The 20,825-nt window shown below is 42.7% G+C and overlaps 5 protein-coding genes across 5 annotated transcripts; 2 read left to right on the forward strand and 3 right to left on the reverse strand. All coding sequences in view use genetic code 11, as the record gives it.

The window, feature by feature from the left end:
• Nucleotides 1-738: 738 nt before the first annotated feature.
• On the forward strand, nt 739-8,822 carry EGR_04836 (Putative transferase; the record flags this gene model as incomplete). The annotated part of the gene is made up of 12 exons (XM_024494085.1): nt 739-774; nt 1,431-1,505; nt 1,888-2,043; nt 2,064-2,208; nt 2,951-3,212; nt 3,440-3,789; nt 5,430-5,533; nt 5,572-5,750; nt 6,397-6,679; nt 7,028-7,044; nt 8,109-8,409; nt 8,760-8,822. The coding sequence occupies 12 exons, from the start codon at nt 739-741 to the stop codon at nt 8,820-8,822; spliced, it is 1,971 nt and encodes a 656-aa protein (XP_024351474.1).
• A 2,958-nt stretch (nt 8,823-11,780) lies between these two features.
• On the reverse strand, nt 11,781-12,620 carry EGR_04837 (Eukaryotic translation initiation factor; the record flags this gene model as incomplete). The annotated part of the gene is made up of 3 exons (XM_024494086.1): nt 11,781-12,055; nt 12,222-12,440; nt 12,521-12,620. 3 exons carry the CDS (start codon nt 12,618-12,620, stop codon nt 11,781-11,783), a joined length of 594 nt encoding a protein of 197 aa, XP_024351475.1.
• A 2,713-nt stretch (nt 12,621-15,333) lies between these two features.
• On the forward strand, nt 15,334-16,364 carry EGR_04838 (Leucine-rich repeat-containing protein 57; the record flags this gene model as incomplete). The annotated part of the gene is made up of 4 exons (XM_024494087.1): nt 15,334-15,414; nt 15,449-15,581; nt 15,742-15,998; nt 16,086-16,364. 4 exons carry the CDS (start codon nt 15,334-15,336, stop codon nt 16,362-16,364), a joined length of 750 nt encoding a protein of 249 aa, XP_024351476.1.
• Nucleotides 16,365-16,990: 626 nt separating this feature from the next.
• EGR_04839 (Prefoldin subunit) lies at nt 16,991-17,428 on the reverse strand (the record flags this gene model as incomplete). Its single annotated transcript, XM_024494088.1, has 3 exons — nt 16,991-17,162; nt 17,197-17,363; nt 17,393-17,428. The coding sequence occupies 3 exons, from the start codon at nt 17,426-17,428 to the stop codon at nt 16,991-16,993; spliced, it is 375 nt and encodes a 124-aa protein (XP_024351477.1).
• A 1,463-nt stretch (nt 17,429-18,891) lies between these two features.
• EGR_04840 (Putative box C/D snoRNA protein) lies at nt 18,892-20,391 on the reverse strand (the record flags this gene model as incomplete). The annotated part of the gene is made up of 3 exons (XM_024494089.1): nt 18,892-19,042; nt 19,500-20,029; nt 20,104-20,391. 3 exons carry the CDS (start codon nt 20,389-20,391, stop codon nt 18,892-18,894), a joined length of 969 nt encoding a protein of 322 aa, XP_024351478.1.
• Nucleotides 20,392-20,825: the final 434 nt, after the last annotated feature.

Below are 20,825 nucleotides of genomic sequence, written 5' to 3' on the forward strand. Positions count from 1 at the left end.
CCAATACCGAGGGATAAATCACAATCTTATTACAATATATCTTTTTTTGCTTCGGGGAAAACACGATGTACTCCAATACCACAACCATAATGTACCTTGGGGTTCCTAAGTGCATTTATGGCATCAAAAAATTTTTTTTAAAATAAAAGAAAACATAACCACCTCAAAAAATATACATATTCGACATTCAGAATGCATTATGGCTACTGGCATAGACCGAAGGCCAGCTCAGCCAGAGAAGAACAATGGCCAAAACAAAGCAGCTCTTTACCAAAACTAACTATAATCCAAACAACCAACTTAGTACATCATCCTTCAGTGTTTATTTTTATGTCTTTTGGGTTTATGATGAAAGAATTTTTTCACAAAGAATTGGTAAACATGATGCAGTTTTTAAGTATAAATAATAATCTTAACTCCTTGACTTAAGTGATTTTAAGAGCTGGCACCATTTTTTGCCGAAACCTTACATCTACAGGCGGAGGAAATGCATCTGCCAACCAGATGTAAATCACGCGTAAAAATGGCAACTTGAGTCGAGATTATTCTTTTCGCTGCAGCTTTACTGGAAAATGGAAATGGTACTGAAAGAATAGTGGGGTTTTAAAAGAGCGATTAGCTCTACTCGACCTTTAAGCTAGATCGAACGAGTGCCTAACTTGACTTGGGCGTCCATTGGTGCGTCTCGAAGGCCGTTCTGGTGCATGATATTCAGTAGTGCTTTTTAAGTTGTGTGAGATGCTGCTGGTCATGTTGTGGAAAATCCTTGATTCTGTCATTCACCTCTCATTTAAGCCATATTTTGCTTCACATGGCCTAGGGTTTTACTGCACTTTGCCTGGTTAGATTGGATCGTATTTTAAGGTCATCACACTTAACTGTCCTAAATATAAGTTATCATTAGCCCCTGTGCACCATACTTTACACATTTTTCTTGTCTTAAAGGAAGTGCCTTGTAACTAGCAAGCCTAACGTGGATAAGCATACCTTCTAACTTCATGTTCGATGCACTTTAGATTACACTACTTGCATGTAGTCCGACAGTTAGTTGTAACTCGTCTTTCATTTCTTTAATGTCTTAAATACGTTGCCACTATTACTGCATCTAGACGACACTAACACTATTGTGTGCGTTTACTGCTCTTATACTGGGCTGAGAGCACTTGTTTTACCCTTATATTTTTGTCTCGACTACTATTGTTGTATCGACTGGGTTGTTGCTTTAGCTATTGTGGGTTTTTCGTTAATTTCCTGTAATTATTGACATTTTAGATTTCTCTCGTATGTTGCTAAGGCATTTGTCGCTCTCTCGATCTAGGGTGCTTCCGAAGATGGGACTTTTGCGGTTTCTGCGTAAAGCTTCGTTTTTTCCGCTGCCTAATCGTGAGCTGATTAGCCTAAGAGGTTGTGCTACAATTGATTTTCTACAGGGTTTAATGACAAACGATGCCCGTCTGATAGAGCCCAAGAATTCTCTCATATATTCGCTATTCCTCAACGTCAAGGTACTCAAATATTTAAATAATCTTCCTCTCTAAAAACACGCTGAAGCATAGTATGTTGCCAGCTTGTTATTCTTGCATTTAAATCCAATCAGTGGTTTCTGTGTCTTAAAATTATAATGCTCTCCATGAGGAAACTTGTTTTAAAGGCTACGAGATGATTCTGCGACATTGAAATAACGTCTTGATTGAACCAGTCTAAACATTATTGATGTTGTATGAGCGTAAATTTCCAAAAATTATCTAATGGAGGCATTTTCCTTTTGATTTAGGCAATAGGTTAGTCCTCTTTTATTTGTTAGTTATTCGAGTATACACTATAATGAAATCAGAACTGAAATGTGATAAATGAGAAGAATTTGCTCAGTTGTTTCTTTACCTTAAGGGACGTGTAATTGGTGATACTCTCATCTACCATGTAAATCACCAGGATCAAGAGGAACCTCACTTCGTTATTGAATGCGACAGCAAGTGTAAACCAAGTGTGCTTAAGCTACTGCGGTATTACGACATCAGGAAAAAGGCAAGTCTGCTGCGCCGCGTTATTGGCCTGCTTATCAGGTGCACATTTCGGAGGAGCCGTCTTTGCGAGTGCTTGTGAGTTTGAAAGTCAACGGAGTAGCGCCGAGTGTTGGTGATGCCCTCTTCGTGGGAAAAGATCCTCGTGCTGTTCCCGGCTGGTGCTTGAGAATGTTACGCCATACGGGTTAGATATGTACTTAAACGCTATGGCTGCTTAAGATAAATCAGCGTAACTCTAAAATTCATCTACTAATCGTATACACTTTTTATCAATGATTGTATTTTTTAAGTTTATGGTACATTGATTGCCCTAATACTATTGAAAGTCCCGATTTTCAATTAAGTTATTTTACTAGATGCTTTATTGGTTTTTAAGGTAGCAACCTAACAGCCATCACAAAATGACAACTCCTCCGGTCTCGAAACGAATGATGAGTGTATCTTTGATAGTGGCAACAGTTACTAAGACAACGTCTTCAGTAAACAGTTCTTGCTCCACTTTAATTTCTTTAGGAGATCTGAGTTTGCACTGACAAAATGAGTTATGCCCCTCAGAGGTCATGTGAACGTCAGTGTCACGGACTACTGCGGTGTGTGATTAATAGCGTCATTGTTGTTATCTTGTTTACCTGTCTTGCCTGCCTTTAAGATTCGATCAAAAGTGTTTGTTTGCATTTGTGACGTCCGAATTATTTCCAACGATAGAAAGACTCATAAGTAACCACTCTATAGGCACAGAGGAGGGCCTGGAAGCATGAAGATAGCTTTATGCCATCGTCGTGAGGACTGAATCCTGGAATACTGGGGGCTAAATGTAATTCTACAACAACTCCTTGATTTCTCTGCGTTGCAGTCACACAGTGCCTGACTTATTCGTTGCTATAAATCCCCAATCATTTGATCTCAGTAAGTATTCTTTTATGTAGCCGCCACTTCTGAAACTGCCTGCGCCCCTAGTGAGGCGGTCTACAGGCGCACCCGCTACTGTCTCGGTTTGCCTGAAGGCGCAGACGAATTCAAGTCGGGAGAGGGTCTCCCATTGGAGGCAAACGCCGATCTGTGCCATGGTGTCAGTTTCTCCAAGGGCTGCTACTTGGGTCAGGAGTTGACGGCGCGCTCTCGATTCGTTGGCGTTATTCGCAGGCGTGTTGCCCCCATTCTATTTGAATCACCTGTCAATCCAAACACGTAATTTTACAACTGATAATTGACCTCGTTTTCTGTTTTGATTTCATTTCTCTATCGTTATGTTATGTGCTTTTGCTCACACTCCCCAGAAGCGGGCGCTAATGCGGAGGTCAAATCGCAGGAGACTGGAAAGGTTCCCGTTTAAAAATTGAATTAAAACAAGCAGCACTCCATATCAATCACTTCAAGAAAACAGGCTTTAGCTTTTCCTCTCTCTCGCTTTCCAGCATTCCTCTGGATGCCCCAATTTTCCGCATTTCCAAGGAGGATAACAAGGTTGTCGGAAACCGACCAGTGGGTTGGATTCGCGGTCAGGAGGATCCGTCTTCCATCTCCGACTTTCCAATCCGGCAATATGGTTTGGCTCTCCTCCGATTGGCTGAATGCGCAGCGGCAGTTGCTAGTGATGACAAACTCATTGTAGACGTCTCAGGAGCAGCACAGGTGTTGGGAGCGGCACCCGCCGGCGTAGCTATGGTTTGCGTTGTGCAACCGTTCGCACCCTCCTGGTGGCCGGAGGATATCGCCGTGGGGCTTCCTCGCATTCAGCAGCCTCCGGCCCCCTTGTCCCAGCTATGTCAATGAGTCACAGTACTGATTTGTACCGTCTTCAGTCAGTTTGGCCTGTTGATATTGTTTGGGTCTTTCACCTCAGCGTAGAAGAAATCTGCTCATTTGTTGCCCAGCCGGAAAGTTGTCGCGTTTTCTTGGTGTTTCGCTCCAGATTATAGATATGCGGCTTTTTCATTGCGTATGGTCCCCTCATTCAACCAGTGCCGTCGATGCGCATTTCGATGCAACAATGTACTCATTTCGGGGCGGTTGTGGATTGAAACTGTTCATCGGCGTTTCAGTTTTTCAACTTGAGATTTGAAACGTCTTTGGTTCTTGTAACAAATTGGCTGAACACATTCCACCGCGCTGCATTAATGTCTTCCTGGTGTAATGGTTAATGCTGATGTACATTGAAAAGGCACCATGTAGAGTTGCCTTTTTTCCTGTTTCTACGTTTCAAAAGCGGGAATTGTTATTTGGAAGGCACTGGCCATCTGTAACTTGATTAAGCGTCGGGTCTCTCGTGGCTTTGCCGACATGAATTCACTAGGCGCAAGCCTTAGATCCAGGATCTCGATTACACTATGGAACGACAAATAGTTTGTGCTAGATTAGCGCAGTTGTGGTGGTGATGGGTACTTTTATGCCTGTATTCAGTGTAGCTTGTAAAAGTACTTAGGTTTTCAGGACTAGGGAACATAAGGCTGCTCTCAGTGTTTGCTGTGAGCAAATTTTTTTTTGCAATGGTTGATGGATTTTTGGTGCGTTGATTGGGAATTTAGATCGCCACTGTTGAACGTTCCCATTGCTCTGAGCTCTTCTTACAGCTATGCGGGGTCGTCAGTAACACCGATAGACTAATAGACTTGATTTTTGGTCGACGAAAAGGCGATCCAATTCTACATTTGGCGATGAATGGTTGGTAGGTAGTTCTAAATGCAGATGACTCGTCTGGGTTGGGGTTGTCACCCGGACATGGCGGAAATTTACTAGGTAGGAATGCAAGCGGGTATCTGAAATTCATCAAAGCAAAGGATTTGGCTTTTTGAGACTGGCGGATGATAGAGACGGATGAAAGCTACTAAGCCGCGAAGGAAGTATCAAGGATGCCAAAACTCTTGCATATAATGTGTTTGAAAATTATTAATAATCAGTCATTCTTTGCATGCATTGCTAAAGTATTGAAATGCTAAACTGCACCTACTGAACTCTTTGGAAGCCTGATAGCATAAATTTGGTTACAATGGAATATTTTCCTGTAGCGAGTCATTTACCTCTGGTAAAAAATTCTTTTTTTTAATTGAGACATCGTCACCCCTAACACCTATGCACTAAATTTTTATGCTTAACATTTTAGTTTAGGCCTTACACCTAGTCTGAACTACTGATTTCAATTTTTCAGAGGCAAGTTATTTCTCCGAATTGATTTTATGCTTTTGCGCATATTTTTAGGTTCTTGAAATTGCAGCGCCTAAAATATCAGTTATACATAAATAGCTTATTTCTTTCGCAAGTTCATACTTTTATCTCACCTATTACGAAGGAGGTGTTCATAAATCCATTGAAAGCCGTGTTAATGTTGGCCTTATTTTCGTACAGGAGCATCGCGCTAGTTGAATGCAAAGCCGTCAGGTTTTCCTTTTCTAGTTTTTTTTTTACAAGATCGTCAGCTTTTCCGACAAGTCGTTTGCATCCATCTCTTCAATGGTCCTATTCACGCCACCCTGAACCACGTTGTGCACATCCAAAAACTCATGGCGCACACTGTATGCTCCCACGACATCCCTGCTTTCTGAGCACTCAGCCAGAACTTCCTGAACCAGTTTCCTCTTCTGAAAAGAAGTCTGAAGCAGAGTCTGAGAAAAGTATTTCCCTTGTACAGCGATTTAAAAATGCCTATAAAATATACGGGAAAGTCTTGATCGTCGTCCATGGTGTCACTTCTGCAGCATGGCTGGGATTGTTCTACCTCATTGCATATAGGTGAGTAAAGTCTATTTTAATTTCTAGTATTACTAATAAGACGCCGTTAGCAAATTATTCGAGACAATCCAATGCGCACTTCCTTATGTCCTTCAAGGCCGACATGAGTTTTCTCCATTTACAAATTGCAAAGATGAGTCTAAAATTCTTTTTTCTGACCCGGGCTAGTAATGAAAGCAGCTCTTCTTTATTTCGGTAGAAAAGTGCTAAATGTAATTCGCATATCGTGTCTGCATATGCGCAAAACTTATTTTTTGGTTCATCTTTGAAGCACTGCGGTTTTTTGAAGCACTTTAGTTCCCACGCAACCAAATTCCCCTATCTTGCTCTATTTCGACATCTTTTGGACGTTTTACAGGATTTGCTATTTTGGTTCTTGTTATCGGTGATACTTTTCATTTCAAGCCCGATAACATTTGGTAGGATGTCTGCGTTTTTAAAAATCCAGATCTCCGGTTGTTATTTGAAATCAGATCCTTGTCTTTTGATCCAAGCCTGACTCGTTGAGTCGTACTTTCCCAGCTATGAACTTGTTTCTGATTTGTATAATCAGACGTGCCTTCTGTTTCTTCTGCTTTGAGGCACAAATTGATAACTACTCGTTCGTCTATCCCTCCATCTATCCGCGTGTGTGATCTGCCTTTAGCGGGCTGGATGTGGTCTCAGCCCTGAGGGGAGTGAGACCACTAGAGTGGCTGGTAGAGCCGATGGTAACTCGAGGGCTAGGATTCTGGGCGACCGCCCTACTCCTCTACAAACTCGCCACACCCTTTCGCTACTTTGTTACGCTTGCTGCTTCGCGTTACGTGGTTCACGGCCTCCGCACTCGCGGTCTTGCCCCGCCCCTGGCCGAGGAAGACCGATTGCGCAATCTGGCCCGCCAGGGCGTCCGCCTCTCGCGCTCTCGTCTCCGGCAGTCCAGTGATCGGGTGCGCAGTCGGCTAAAGCTGGCACCAAGCAAAAGACGAGTCACCAAGCCACCGGCCTAGCTACCCTATAATTCTTTCCTGGAATTTCGGCAGACGTAATAACTAGTTTACTTCCAGAATGTCTATGCTGTGGTGCTAGGCACACTTTACCTGACTAATAAATATTATTTTCATCTTCTTGTGATGTCCTAGGGTGTTGGCTGTTCTCAAAGGGGGGTGGGGATGTATCCCTCGCATTTGGTTTTTGACATTCTTCGTTTAATTCATTCGGTTGCCTACTTCTTCTGGCGCTCCAGTGCCACTCGGTTCCCTATGGTTTGGGGTTGGATTTAATGTTCCTTTTGATAGGCATCTCCTGATTTGGTGTAAGTGATTTATTGTGTTCCCTTTTTTTGACTGAGACTGGCACATTGGTTCCTCCAGTGATGTACTTCTTCGCGTTTAACATATGCGAAATATCATTTCAGTGGAATCGCAATATTCCATATGGAAGATCATTTAAGCGTCGTCACATCTAATCCACTCCTCCATTTGATTCTGTGTCTTATGCGTCTCCTTTAAAACCTCAATCCATTGGTCTGTGGCTTAGTAGGAAGTTTTGTTTATGTAGTCGTTCCCGTCTTGCATCACGATTTACACAATCTGATTGATTGCAAAAAATAGCCTTGTTTGATACTTAGTAATTGTGTAGTGTTAGTTTTCTCCGATGCAATTATTCTGTAGAAAAAGAAATAGACGCAAATCCTGTTAAACTGCTTGTTGCTTTTGAAAAACCTTGCATAATTCATCATTATTCTCAATTTTACTGCTAAACTGATCGATTATCGCTTATTTTACGGTGTAATATCTCGTTTCCGGCATTCGAATTTTCTCTGAAGCCCTCATGATGTTTATGAGTCTAGAAAGAGCTTTAATGTCACGTTGTGGAGCATAATCCGATATTTTCATCGTAGAAGTCCAGTCGCTATTGACAGGCAGTATTCACTGGTTCAAACGACTTCATAACCCCTCTCTTCCCTTGAGCATGACCTCTTGACCTTCTTGAGATAGCTGAGTATACCAAATCATCGCAGTGACTTTCCGCCATGACGAGAAACCACTCAAGTTAACCGAGGAACGCATCTTGCGTGTCCCAAATCCTATAGGCCTGTGTGCCACATTTTGCCTAGGGTTGGAAGGTTGCCCAACTGGCTGTTGCTGACAGGAACATTTGCCCAGCAGCAGAAGTCCACTTAATGAAGCGTGCAACGTAGAGGAGCTTTACGGACCGAAATCATGAACCGATCCCCGCTTTCGACTGTCAAGGTTTTGCTACACTCCAGGCTATCACCTGGTTCATTAGTCTTTCTAACCGCAAAGTGGGGCTATTTTTCTCATCAACGCTCTGCTCTACTGACCAGCCTCACATAGTCGCCTCGTAAATTTCTAGTGGGATGAATGTACAAGAGTTGCTGGAGAGTCTGCATGCACCGGAGTTGATGCTGAAGCCATTCCACGTAGCTGGTGGTTCGGTGGGAGTGTTCGCATCGGCCTATGTGCTCTACAAGGTGTTGGGACCGCTACGTTATGGCCTCACCCTCTGGCTCACCCCCGTCATCGTGCACCGCCTGCGCTCAGGCGGTCGGCTGCCGCCACTGGCCGAGCAGGATCGACTGCGCAACTTGGCCCTAGAGGGAGCCAAGAGGACCCGAGAACGGCTGAGCCAAAGACGGAAGAAACGTCCACAGATGGTAAGAAGGTAGTAGGTCGGGTTGCCCGCATGCGTTTGTACATATTTTGCTACTCTCGCGCTGTTTGTCTCCTTTTTTGTTGTTTTGTTTGCGAATTCACTCGCAGTGCGATGAAACACACTCACTCTATTCTGCCCTCTAAATCCCCCACTCAAATCGCTTTGGAAGCGCTTCTGATAAAGTAAAAAAAATCTGCGAAGTGGCTGAATTGCTTTTCATTGCTGAAGTGAAAGCAACCACGTCTGAAGGGATCTACGAAATAAAGAGACTAGACTGCTTTTTTTTCAAATTATTTTGTTAAATATGTAGTTGTTGGATTTCAAGCAACTTATTTACTTGGTGTTTGACAGGTTCCTACGTGTGACGCCTCGACCCGCCCACCCAAGCCCAGGCGTCGCGCATTTGTGGAATGATTCCTCCCTCAGCTTGCCATCACTGGTCGCACCAAAAAGGGTTTGCAAATGAAGCAAAGGCACAATGACAGTCATTTTAGTTATCAAGGGGCACCTAAAATGGAAGGGTGGATAGTGATAGCATCGGTGTCCCCTGGGTTCTGGTGGCAGGCGGTTTTCTGACACCCTGGTACCGAGTGTGTCGGTGTAGGTTCTACCCGCGTGTGACGATGGAGGGACGGGTTACTGTTAATTACAACTACAACTCCTGTGTAGGCCAGACAAATAGATTCCGTGACCGCTCAGATTTTGTAAATTCGTGTTTCAAAAGTTACAAGTGAGTTGGAGCAAGTTATTTTTGGTGAAAACGGTAGTAGGTCCATCAACAGTGACGAAGTGATGAAAGAATTTTGGAATCTTGAATGGTGATGAAGTGTTCCAACTATTTGGGATCTTAACTTTACGCGGCTTCGGCTCCCACCTCGATGCCACGGCGTTCCGTTTATGCCATTTTAAAACTATTTACCCCATCTGCTACACTTATGGCAAAGTTCTACCTTGACCCGTATATCTTAGAGCATCTTCGGGGAGGTCCCCATCATCATTATTATGCTAGTTGGAGGTCTGGTTGACCTTAAGCTGTGCAGATTTCGGGCCATAATTTATGCCTGCTCAAAAAAATAGCCAGCATCTGCAAAGTTGCATTAGTTTTGATACGCAAAAAGTAGTAAATGTCATGGCAGAAAGAGGGGGGTTTCGAAGATATCCAAGAGAGGCGGAGGGCGTCCGAATAAGCCGATTCAACATAACTGCTATTGTTGATAGAATTAGTGGGAAGCTCCGATTTCGTTTTAATTGCTCTAGCTCTAACTATAGATGAATATTACTATCAAAGGTTATTGTAAAGATGCTCTCAGTCATGAATGACGCTCCGGGACCGCCTTGAAGACGAAGGAAGACACAGTACACAGGGGGAATATGTATTATTAATGGGGCAAATGGAAATAGGGCCGCTGGCATGGCCGAGTCAGGCGGCTCGGTAAGGGTAAAGTGGCGGAACCCTTGGGGGGCCAGTTACTAAATCGAGTTGCGCAAATAAGCAACGCACTACAACGGGCCCCCTTCCTTAAGTCACTATCAAGTTTTGCATCTTTTTCAGCAAAGTGCTCCTCTTTTTAGGTACCAAAAAATCTGGAATTGGAGTGCTGACAATCTCCATGTTAGGGCAACCCTCTAGTAGGTCACTGCCTGAACCCCCTGATTGGAATCACTTTAGCAACTGTTTGCGATATCATTGGAAGGGTTAACAACGCGGATGAGCATAACGTCACCGGCTTATTGGTGCCTACTGCTCGGAGCGCTCTGATCGAATCGAGTTGAGGTCAACCGAAGGAACGGATTGCCAGTCATCCCCAGAAGGCGTGCTTTATCATGTAGCGTTTTCACTCCATAGGTTACCCACGTCCATAATGTGCACTAGGCGTAACATCAATTACCATTTCTTCTAAAAACGCATAATTAGAAGAGCAAATCAAATCATGTGGTTGGGACGTGGTGAATATTGGCCAAGAGGGTAAAACTTGACTGGACTATCAAAAAAGGGTGGTGCCTTTGATCAAACGGATAGAAAGCGCCCGATTCTACGTTGTAAAAATGTCCATAGCCAAAAATTGTTTGCTACCAAATTTTGCAACCCTGAGACTGGACTAGCGGGACGAAAGATGGGCTATCAGAAAACTGAGTAGGGGACAAATATGCTCGGCCTCGCGTGCGAACTGGCATGGGGCATTTTACTCATGTCTTGGTAGCCGCTGTGAAAGATGAGCAAACCACAGATAAGCGACTGACGCCGCTCATGACCAGACACCCTAGTGATTGATACCTCAGTTTCAAACCAAAACCCGTCATACTACTGTCCGTGTCGCCATGATAGAGTGCTGACAGCCACGCGTATAAAGCCAGTGCTGTGTTAATGTCCGTCGTCAAGGTTATCATGTTTGGCTTGGGTCAAGATAAAGCGACGCAAACGCGCAAAACTACCCCAAAAAACCGCGTGAAATGGGATGGAAAAACCTACCCAACCACACTTAACTCGGCTGCATCATCAACTCATGCCTCTCCACCCACTTCTATAGCCTCCCAGAACGTTAACAGGTCTCCCGCACCAATCTGCTCCACTTCGCATTCAAGGGCATATCGGAACGTGACAGTGTCCATGGTACACGGCCCCATTGCAATGGTGACCCAATACGCCCTTGACCAACTGATAAGGGGGGGAGGGATACAACAACGAAAACAATGTTACGAAAGCCCTAGTTCCAATAAACATCATAGCGATTAAAATAACATTAATCTAAATCACAAGACAAATCAAGATATCAATAGAACCCAGTAACTACGTTTCCTAATAATAATGATGCATGAACAGATTTAGACTGCTACGAGCTCATGGATCATGTGCGACACAATAATTTGAACTATGCATCAGACCAATGATAGCAAAAAAATCAAAACAGACAACCATTCCACGACAGGAAGAGACAGCCCAACAATGGCGAGTGAAAAGCCTCAGTTTTGCGCGTCAAGGGATATAACCACCAAGGGTCCTCATTGACAAGAATGGGCGCAATGTGTACACAGAAGTAGGGGTCACAAAAGAGTAATCGATGATCAATCGAGCCGGAAGAACGCTATACATTAACCAACGGCCAGTGACACTAAAAAAGCAGAAAACAAGAACTATCCAGCGTAATACTCAGGATGACAGGGATGGCGGTCATGTTACAAAAGTTAATACTACCCTAACCTATTGCATTAAGCGGTTTCTTCTGCCAAAGTGAGTGTTTAAAGTGTAGCAATTATGATCTCGTGGCTACATAAAGTACATGGTGAAAATAGACGCCAGATAATCACTAAGTCTACAAAAAATACGATAATACCATCATAATCTTAACTCTATTCGAGAGCGTGGCCTACCATCTATTTCCTCTTGTGGGACTTCTTGTTATCCCACCGATTGGTGCTACCAGCAAATTCACCCTTATAATGGACGTGAGAACCGAAGGGAGCACCTTCGTCACCATCTTCCTCCTCGTCATCATCCTCCTCATCTTCCGAAGATTCCTCCTCCGACGACGACGGGGGCATGTCTGAATTGGAGTTTCTGACAACCAAATCATCATCTGGCATTGCTGCGTTAGCATCGAACTCGATATCGTCGTTCTCGTCCAGATTCACTGTGTCTGGAATCTCGCCTACGAATGAACACACATATGCGTCGCAACCGTATGATTTCAGAAGCATGAAAATGGAATAAACTTCACCACACCATTTAGGCAGCTTTGCAACAGTTAAACACTTATCACACACGAATTTACGTTATTAGCAGACTACCATAAAATGTCTAAAGGCAAGTCTTACCAATAGACTTCAATGTCCGGGCTTCATCGTTTAGGTATTTGAGAATAACGTCAGCCTTTTGATCTTGATAATCACGAAGACTGACGAGAATAATGTCACCACTGTTGATCCAAACCTTCTTGCGCATTTTCCCCCGAATATGGCATAACCGCTTAACCCCGTCAAAGCAATAAGCTTCAAGGCGTCCGTTGCCAAGAAGACGCTCAACCTTTGCGTATTCTGAAATGGGAAATTGCGACCGTATAAGGCAGCGGAGCAACGAGAGCAATAAGACTGCTAATACAAAACCATTTACTTACGTTGACCTTCCTCGCGATAAATTAAGGCCCGTTTTTGGCCCTCATTTTCATTCTTACCCCGTCGCCGATTTTTACCCCCCTTTCCCTTATTCTTTGGCATTGTTGTAGCGAACCGACCCCAACAGTAAAGCGAGTGATGCACAAATAACACTGCAAGTGAAAAGACGCTAACTAATTAAAAGAAAATCGTGAAAATTACCAAGGAAAAGTAAAAGTGGGTAATCACCTGTAACAAAGTCAATTTTTTCCAAAAAATTGAATTTTTAAGTAATTTTAGCAGCCAAACACTGCAGTATTATTGTAGTGCGCCAGACTTCTCTAAAGGCTAAAGAAGACGTAATACTCGGGCAGAGTATATACATTCGGCATACAACCGGGCCCGAAACTAGCAACACGGTTTAGGGTTTAGCGTACCTGAAGAAAACAGGATGATCAAGGCACTAAAATTTGCCCTTTACTAAAAGCGAGAGCTAACCATCAGCAAAGGTATCATATAGCCTCTATCCTTATTTGAGCCTAGTCCCCGAAACTCCCTGAAAGAATACACGCGCAAGCCAACCATATTCGTCACCAGATTTTTATGCAGCTGCAACCTCACTTATCCCTCTAGTTAGTTCTACAGGATTTTGGGAGTTGTTTAGCTTAAAACTAAGGTTTTATAAACGAAGAATTGTACTAGCCGTTGCGTATGTCCATAACTAGGTGTAGAGCTACTAGTCTTAATGCAGATTTTGGCAAAGGAGGATGGGATTTAACGGAGTTCCTTGGGGAATGATCTTACGACTGTTTTGCTTTGTCACATTGTTCTCACTTTGATGCTGCCCATTTATGCCCATTTTATTGAACTACTATAGAAGTGGAGGACGTATCTTAAGTTTACTCCAATGACATCTTTATGCGGATATCAGTAGCTTTCGTGCAAAACGTGGTAATGGGGTAACTGCCGGAAGCACGGGCCATTCTCATCCCTTCTGTTATGGGTTGTCGCTGATTCTTTCATTCGAAGCATATACACTTCTTCCACCCTGATGAGGTATTTCACCCAGCAGTGGAACTCCGGATGAATGTCCATTAAGAGTGGGTGCATTTTCTGCTGCGACTAATTTAGCGACTGAGACTTTTTTGCAATGGAAAGAAGACATTATACTTGCTTAGGAAGTGTATATTCAAATTACGGTAGGGCTGAGAGGCTACTGATATAGCCCAGAGGCCAGCCCACCCGGCCGACACCAAAAGTGACCCTTTAACAAAATTGAGCTAAACTAAAACCATATATTTCCGTTTTCGAATTGGATTTTGTCTCCCACTAAATTAAATAGCAAATCCTAGGCTGCTACGTTAGCTATTAGCCTAAACGTAGCATTAAGTCTTCTACAGAGTATAGTAGGATAGAGCAATGTGAAGAAAATCTTTTACTTTTGTGCACATGTACGGAGAGGCTGCAAGTATAGAACCGAAAAAAACCCTCAGAGCTAACACAAGATTTGCGGCAAGATTAAATTTCCTGTGTGAGCTAAAACATGTGATAATATACATAACAATGTTGTTATTCTTGAAATGCCACAAACGGCATAAAATAAAAAGCAGTACTGTTCATTGCACTCATTCTCCTTTTAATATGTAATCTTAGTTTTCACCAATTTGTTTTTGGAATTTTTTGTATTTATGAAATGCAATTTTCTCAATAATATGAGAAGAAACATGTAAAGGTGAGACATTTAAAGGACTAGGACAACACCTTTGTTAATCACCTTTCCAAATTTTACACAATTCCGCTACTTTTGGCAAAATTAACCCAGCTCTCCAAAACCGATTGAGGGCATAACACTAAAGCAAAATATGCGTTGTTGGTGTACAGAAGAGCTTAGCGGCTGCCGGCATGCCCGGTGTTCTCACAGCACAGTTAAGTAAAAATGCAGGCTATTATGTTTTGTTATGAACCATTTCGGATGTCAGAAGATGGGTTATTTTGCTTTTAAATCATCTTTTGATAAAAAGGAACGCATTAGTAAAACCAAAAGGATATCCTGGCAAAGCCAAACATTTAACACCATGTCTAAGGTCCTCTCTTTGAGAGAATACGGTTTTCCATCACCTGTCGGTGTAAAACGTCAACTGTTAACCTCAGGTCATACTACTAGCCTCAAATCCTTCAGCAGGCTGTCAGTACACATTCTGTCCGAGCATGATGCTTTCCTTTGCCTTTTGGAATGTCTTAGCGCACTGCAGATAGACATTTACGTTTTGTTACTTGCAAGATGCATACCATTTGTGGTCCAAGTTACAATCATTTAATTCCTTTGTCTCACCACGTCTCCCATATGTGCTTTATAGCGCAATTTAGTCAGGTTTAGCCTTTCCCCATTTCATCTTAGCCTAAGTTTTTTTAGTTTGAGTAAGATGGGTGGGTAAGGGCATTCGTAATCGATATTACTATGAACAGGCTGCAGTGATCAGTGAACACACGTTCAAAGTACACTTATTCCTTAGGGGTAGATGACATCCGCCCCGTACTTAGATTTGTGCCTAATACATGGCTCTCATTAAAGTATTTTCAAGCAAACACGCATTACAAACGCCATATAAGGCGTGAATATTATCATTCAATTTTGAGATATATTGTTGGTGAACTCATTGGAAATGTTGTTGGATTTACTTAATACATTCTAATACCTTCTAATCAAATACTATTATGCCAAAATCTTATCTAGGTAAAATGATTGAAAATATTGTAAAGTATTATATTGACATACATGTTTAAACCTTCAACTCTGCATCCGTTTTTTTGATTCCAGAAGGTGATCCCTTGTTCGATGGGTAATAATGTAAGCTCAAGGTACGAGAATGCGAAGAAAACCGGGTCCTTGCAGCTGAGTAACCTGAAGTTGTCAAAAGTAATTTGTAGTTATTTGATATGCACTGATGTAGTTTCCTGAGGATGTTAGGAAACTGACGAACTTGCGCGCTCTCGACCTGTCCTCCAACTCAATCCAAAATCTTGATCCGTGGATTGGTGCATTTCCCGGTTTGAAGTCACTGAATGTTAGTGGCAACAAACTAGGTAATTCCCCAGTCCTTTCTGGTGTGATTCTACGTCTGACATAGGTAATAATTTATCGAATCTGATGGCTGATTGATATCTCGCCGTTCTCATAAGTGTTGCACCAATACTTAGAGTCGTTTGTTTGACCTTACTGGCGTCTGTTTTTCTCGGATGCTAGCATGTCTACCAACTGAGGTGTCGCGTTTGACCAAATTAGAATCACTCAATGCCTCAAACAACAGGATGCTCTCTTTAACCTCTAGCCATAGTGTGGTTAATTTTGGGTCTCTGAGACATCTACGAACCGTTGACATTTCAAAGAACAATCTCGTCGAGTTTCCTGTGGAATTATGCTCAAAAGACATACCACTCGACCTACTCGACCTCTCGAAAAATAACATTAGTCTTGTCCCCGACTGCGCAAGTCTGCTTCAGGTTAGATTTTCGTGGATTTTCCTCCTGAGATGTGCCCCAATCTTCCCTGGTGATGTTGATTCCATTTTAATTTTCTATCCAATTTAGGTGATTGAACTCAATCTAAACGAAAACCAAATATCTGCCATCTCCGAGTCACTAGCCAAGTGCCCACGACTAAAAGTGCTCCGTCTGGCACATAATCGACTCCGACTCGAAGATATTCCGATGGGCATTTTGGAAGACTCGAACATTTCCCTTTTTTCCATCGAAGGCAATCCACTTTCAATGAAAGCTCTCCAGGAACTACCCGCGTATGCGAAGGTGCAATCATCTACCACTCGTTTGTCTCTTAATCCAACTGTGCGATATGCAATAGGAATCTAGCAATGCAGAGCCGAACCCCAGCCCTAAAATGAATGAGGGTACCGCCCACCGCGCCGAATCACGGTTGATTCTTTGTTTTCTGCTCGTTAGTCTGATGCTTGTAACTGTGCTGTAACGTGATACGTCCAATCACGCTCTAAACTATCCGGAAAGTCCTCTAAGGATACTTAATTAGTACGACTACGGCAAAATAAATCAGTCTGAGGAAATTAATTATGCGATGCACACCAAGAGACTGTATTTTGGTAGTGCGTGCGCACAGAGTCTAGTCATCAGGAACCGTTGGTACTGAAAATGAATAACATCCACTCGCTCATTATTTTGCACAACCTAGGCGTCGTCTGGCGTTCTATAACTGTTCTTCTTATTGCTTTAGTACATGGAACGATTCACGGCGACAAAGCGAAAGGCGATTCCGTAGGACGTGGAACCAACTGAGGAGCTCGGAATGATCATTTCTCATTTTACACTTTAATTTGACACTATTAAGATCCAAAAAAGGCGTTTTTGGGCCCTGTTTAACTTCACATCTTTTAAAAGTGGCAAGTTAATGTTGTCGTTACGTTCTTCCTTTTAAGATGTACAAGTCATCGACACCAAAACCCCCGCAAATATATTTATCTGTCTTACATTTTCTGCTGTTTAGCGCTGATCAGGTCTCTCAATCCTTGCTGTGCGTCTGCAAGGCCTTTACTTACGTAATCCAGCTTCTTCTTTAGTGACTCAATGGTCCGTTTGTACTCCTCACTTTGCGACGATAGATCCCTAACTAGATCAGGGACGTTCTTTTGAATAAACCTAAAATGAGTGCTTAACGCCTCGAACGCCCTACATTCGACCGATTGAACTGTAAGTATTCACGCCGTCTGGCAAGGATGTTATTTCTTCTGTCACTAGTTCAGAGCGACGGATCTGCTTAGAAAGGGCGTCGATTTGTGCATTTATAAGGAGCTTTTGCTGATTCGATGCAGCTGTTTTGTTTTTGAGTTGGATAATCGCCTAAAATTCAGACGAAACATTGAGCATACCTTTTGGATGTCCCCATCTACGGCACCATCGCCCATGACTACTCGGGTGGATTAAATGCTCGCTAAATGCTTTAGAAGAGTGCGGCGGAGCACCGGATTGATACAAACAAATTACGCAAACAAATAAGGAATCTGAAACTTTGTACTGGTTGCGAAACCGGCCAAAATATTTGGGCGAGGAACAACCAGTCTTTTAAGCAAGTGATTACATATAAAGTTTCATGCCTAAGGTAGGTGGTTAGTTCTTTCACGTTTGAGTTAAAATTAAGAGACGCATGGAAATTGAGACAACTGATAACTGTAAAAAGTGACTACAATATGTCTGATTAGATATTTTTAAGTGAGCATAAGGGTTTTTTTAAAACTAAGCAAAACAAATGACTTATTACTTTCTTGAAGACGGCCGTGCAGATGTCTGAAGCAATTCAATAATGTCCTAATAAATCTAATCAGAACCCTTCATTTTAGCAAAACAGACAAAATGACAACATTTTTAGACTCATCTCCTGCATTCCTTATTTCAGTAGATAGATTTATAATAAATGGGATTTAAGACTAGTGGCAGGCTTTAAAATTTTGTATTTCGTTCTGTTTAATGCAATCTAGCTAAGTATATGTAGAAAGTCATTTTACGTTTAATCATTCTGCATTTCACTGCCACACCTAAATATGGGCGAAATTAAGCGTTCATCATTCAAACCACAACAATTGCCCACTTTCTGCATGTCGATTAGATTGCCAGGGACAAGTCACCCGATTATCCTTAGTACACATTTTACAATCGCAGGTTTCGATTAAAAATGCTTGCTTCATTCTTCTGACTTCTGTAACTTCCTTTTAAGTCACGATTTGTATTCTGATGCACTCTCACTTTTTTTGTTTCACCAATAAGTATTGAAGCGATAGTCTAACGCACATATCAGCCACCTATTAAATCAACACAGCGGGAATTTTGTCAAAGTTGGCTGATCGTGGCCGTCATTGTATTAAGTAAAGCAATATGTGAAGCATGGATATCTCGTAATCGATGAACTGGGCTTACGCTGTAATGCTGGAGGTCAAGAGACAAAGGAAGAATATCAGTGGAATAAAGGGTCAGATGGCCAATATAGAGGAAGTAGAAGGGCGTAAATAGATAATGAGTAAAGATGGACGGGGAGGAAAACTTGTGAACGAAGAAATTGAATGAGTAGGCAAGTGGAGAAGGAGCGCCTCCTAGTACCGTCGCCTCGTCGTGGATGCAGCATTGAGGTGTGGACGCCCTTATGTTGACCCTACGCTGAACTGGACTGAACCAAATCTGGCATGTCATCTGCCTTTGCATAAGTGATGTTGAATATTGACTAATGGATTGATTACGATGAGTATTGCATTAGGCGCTATAAAATTACTGGTACTTGGAAATGAATAAAGGGTGAATGGCTTGAGTAACCATGTCTATCATGGCATAACTTCAGTAGAGTTGATAGCGTCGTTTACGAACGCATCGTGGCTGCAAGTTAGCGCCCACTAAAAATGGCATCAGGTGCTTGTGCGATCTCAATTCCGTGCACGGAGGCCTTGTGCTTCTTTTGGTACTGATACCAAGGATTTCTCACAAGTATGCTGTTGTCTGTATCTCTGTCTTTAATCAATTCGTAGATTTCTATTCTACATCGGAAATGCCTAATTATAACCCCTTTCTGGTGTGAAGTTCGTGACATGAACCGCGAGAAAGTGATAGTCAGACTTTCACCAAGAAGTCTACTTTCATAACTTAATTTTACTACATACCTTAAAAATAGTTCCCGATACGTACTTCCAACGACATTAAGCATTTCGAATGCGAACATTCCCCATCCTCGGAGACAAAGTTGTTACTTGAACACTCGCGATACTAAGCAATGGGGGCAGGTATACATAACCGAATAAAATGGGACCCCATAAAAGTCAATTCTCACCTTGATTGCAATATAGCGTAGTCTACTGCCACCTACGCCCAAAGTTTCATAACGATACCAGTAGCACCCCTACGATGCATTTATAATAAAAACCATGTACAAAACAGTTTTATGACCGTAGTTCCGTCTGCGAAACCCAAATGGTAGGAAACTCGTTCACAACATACTTGTCCCTAGTCATCACCTCCAGAAGGGTGGTCGAAGATGCAAAAATTTCATGCTTCAGGACAGACCTGGTCTGCTTATCTACACACTCAATGTAAAAGTAGGGGAGCCTTTTGCCCAGCGCCAGTACCCAATTGGTCACGTAAGGGCTCATACTGACGTTAGACGAGGCGGCAAGTTGAGAAGCAACCAGCGTCTCTAGATCGGCGCTTGACAACTCAGCAACTTTCGAACGCCAGATATCCGAAAGGAGGGAGGAGCAAGGGCAGTTATGAAGGAGAATATGAATCGGTCTGAGGACGCTGTCACACAACTGTTTTCCGTCACCCTGGGACGCGCCTGCAGAAGGATCAAGTAGACAAAGTTCCAGTGTCCACAAAACGGCTGGAGGCTTATCACAGATTACGTGAGTTTGATTTAATCGGGCGCGCGTAAGGAGACTGCTAGAGAGACGGTAATCGATTTTGAGAGAACGCGCAGCACTCAAAACCTTCGACTGAGTCCTCCGCCTCTTTTTCGCGATATCATAAAACTGAAGGAAGAAAAAACCACTAATAGTCAAAACGGTTCTCACAGTCTCTGACAAATCCAACACGGTGTACGTACTTCACGTATTCGCTTCTCCCGACTTTCATTATCTCTATCAAGAGACTCCAGAAATCGATAGTCAGACAAAAAAGCAAAATAATTATAGTCCCTCCTGGCGACAAACTCAGCCACATTGCGCTTCCCAGAACATCTTGTAAATTTCTTATGATCCTGACAACAACGAAGAGAACAGGTTCGAACGGTGCAACGGGGACACGTATATTTTGCTTCGTTTGTTGCGCATATTGAACACAATCTGGTCTCAGGCTTAACAGCATCGCCAGGGTTGGGAACCCCACATTCCATGGCGGAAAATCGGCACAAGCCGTGTGGTCTTCTAGGCCGTACAAGGCAACTTCAATTCGAGCACAGTAGTTAAGATAGGCTATTCGGTTTATTCGAATATCGTCCAATTCGTTTAAATTTAAAAGTGCAAGGCTCTAACTATTTTATTTGTTTGAAATTGACTTTAAAGTGATTATTTTTAGTACCTTCGCACTCAGTGCTTTTAGGCAAATGACTTAGTCTTAAGCATTCCATAAGTAGACTTTCAAAGAACAGGCAACTTTTTATCTGGCAATATAGCAGGCATACAGTTAAGCAACTTTCGGGGCAGAAGATGCGTTTGCTGGAATTTAAGGCATGATTTGGATAAGTTTGCGAATGCTCCTACGGTGTCTTTCTGCCACTGAAGGCCAGAGTTGCCTATTCGAAAATTGTATTTTGTATGAGGGCATCCC

This window comes from Echinococcus granulosus, assembly GCF_000524195.1.
Source record: "Echinococcus granulosus chromosome Unknown EG_S00032, whole genome shotgun sequence".
Classification (NCBI taxonomy): Eukaryota; Metazoa; Platyhelminthes; class Cestoda; order Cyclophyllidea; family Taeniidae; genus Echinococcus; species Echinococcus granulosus.